At 53.7% G+C, this 2426-nt stretch overlaps 1 protein-coding gene across 1 annotated transcript; it reads left to right on the top strand.

The window, feature by feature from the left end:
* Positions 1 to 6: 6 nt before the first annotated feature.
* On the top strand, positions 7 to 1580 carry LOC123172628 (transcription factor JAMYB). Its single transcript, XM_044589580.1, has 2 exons — positions 7 to 351; positions 745 to 1580. Exons 1-2 carry the CDS (start codon positions 56 to 58, stop codon positions 1319 to 1321), a joined length of 873 nt encoding a protein of 290 aa, XP_044445515.1. The 5' UTR covers positions 7 to 55; the 3' UTR covers positions 1322 to 1580.
* Positions 1581 to 2426: the final 846 nt, after the last annotated feature.

The following is a 2426-nucleotide window of genomic DNA, read 5'->3' as shown; positions in this document are numbered from 1 at the left end:
TCTCTCTCTCTCTCTCTCTACATCTGTCTTGGATCCTCCACTAGCTACGTCGTCCATGGATATGGTGCTGCAGAGTCGTAGCAGCAACAGCATGGCGGCGGAGCCGGAGGAGGAGGCGGAGCTCCGGCGGGGGCCGTGGACGGTGGACGAGGACCTTACGCTGATCAACTACATCGCGGACCACGGCGAGGGCCGCTGGAACGCGCTGGCGCGGGCCGCCGGCCTGAGGCGCACGGGGAAGAGCTGCCGGCTGCGGTGGCTGAACTACCTCCGGCCCGACGTGAAGCGCGGCAACTTCACCGCCGACGAGCAGCTCCTCATCCTCGACCTCCACTCTCGCTGGGGCAACCGGTAATTAATTAGCCCTTCCCCTTAATCACCTTCCGTTAATCTTCGCACCATCGCGCTGCAAATCGTGTGGCGACACGCGTGAACGTACTGTGCATGCTAGCCGGGCGATGAGCTGGAAAGTTTGAGGGGCCGATTGGGCCGGTGATGGGAAATCGATTAGACTCGTGTGAACACGTCCATGTCACGCCCACTAGCGCTTGATGAACTCCCTGACGTACCTGGACGTGGACGCGCATCCCGGCTCGGCTCTTCACCCACCTAATGATGGGTGCATGGCACTGACGGCGCTGTACTAGTTTGGGATTCGCACGCCTTCTTCCTTGTCGACCTCATCGTCGTCGTCTTCTGTAATCTCCATGGGTAGTTAATTACTTTTGGGATTAATGGCTGCAGGTGGTCGAAGATCGCGCAGCACCTCCCGGGTCGGACGGACAACGAGATCAAGAACTACTGGAGGACCAGGGTGCAGAAGCACGCGAAGCAGCTCAACTGCGACGTCGGCAGCGCCACCTTCAAGGATGCCATGAGGTACCTCTGGATGCCCCACCTCGTCGAGCGCATCCACGCCGCCGCCGCCACCGCCGGCGGCGACCCCACAATGGGCGACACCTCGTGCGCGTCAGGAGTCACGTCGATGGCCGCCACCGCCACCACATATCCCGACAACAACTCTCCCGCCAGCGCGGTCACCACCAGCAGGTCGGCATCGTCGGGTTCGTTCACATCGGAGCTCTGCGGCGAGGAGAAGAACCTGCAAGTCCATGGCAGCGGCGAGAAGACAACGAGCGGCGGGGACTGGATGCAGGACGCGGACCAAGAGTTCTGGGCCATGCATATGCAGATCCAGCCTGATGACGGTGGTCTTTTCCACGTCGACCACGAGCTTAGCGGATGGGTGCAGGGCTTCTCCGACGTCGGCGTTTCGGCGGACAATCTCTGGAGCCTCGAGGACATATGGAAGATGCAATGAGTTTTCCAGTTATTGAGGAGCGATTTTTATACTTATACATGTGTATCATACAACTAATAGATCACATACATCGGAGTAAGGATGGCGACAAACTTAACTAGCTAATTAATTACTAATATATTTTAGAGCTAACTTTATAAAAAGTGTAAGGCACTTGAGTTTCTTCGTTGTATCTTGTTTTACCTTTTGTGCCTTTTTACACCCATGAAGGGTTGTTTTTCCTTGTGCGGCTCAATGGTCGAAAGGAGAGATGATGACAGTGTTATATGTTTGATACATACTCTCTCCATTCTATAATATAAGATGTTTTTTGACACTATACGTCTTACATTATGGGACGAAGGGAGTATCTAAAAAGAACTGCACAATTGATGATTGGTTTTGGTGCCAAAACTGGCAACATGTATGCATCTCTTATCCTTGCATATTTTATTATTCTGCCAAGTGCCAAGTATAGTTTGCTATGACAAGTTGCGTCTCAACTCTCAATGCATTTGACATTTCGACGGCATGGCCTATGCTCTACCCACTAGCTAGTCCCGAATGAAGCCTGCGCGGGATGTGCGTTTAATCAGTTGCGCATTCCACTAAATTTATCCACCACATGTTGAAGGAATGAAGCATATATCTTTAACTGTAAGTAAATGCTATGCTCTACCCGCGGAAATGTCTGTGGAAATATTACCGGAGTACCTTAGCCTATGGGCCGAGTCTGGCCAAACCACGCTGAACCCCAACGCAAATGATTCATTCTCGTGGTCATGGGAGAAAGACGGCTGCTTCTCAACGAGGTCTGCATACACGGCAAAATTCTGGGGCAGAGAAGTGATCCCTACGGCAGACTTTACCTGGAAATCGAGGGCTCCGCTACGCTGTTGCTTCTTCGCGTGGCTGGCCCTCCAGAACAGGTGCTGGACGGCAGACCGGCTAGCCCGGCGTAGCCTGGATCACCCGGAGCGTTGCCCCTTTTGCGATCAGCATGAGGAGAGCATCAGCCATTTATTGCTTGAATGTGTGTTTGCCACTGAGATCTGGACCATCGTCTCGGCAGCCGCAAATAAACCAAGATGGGCGCCAACGGCAGGTGACAACATAAGCCAATGGT

The sequence above is a fragment of the Triticum aestivum genome, unplaced genomic scaffold (assembly GCF_018294505.1).
Source record: "Triticum aestivum cultivar Chinese Spring unplaced genomic scaffold, IWGSC CS RefSeq v2.1 scaffold183840, whole genome shotgun sequence".
NCBI lineage: Eukaryota > Viridiplantae > Streptophyta > Magnoliopsida > Poales > Poaceae > Triticum > Triticum aestivum.
Note: the sequence above shows the minus strand (reverse complement) of the source record. Positions and strands in the feature narration are given on the sequence as shown.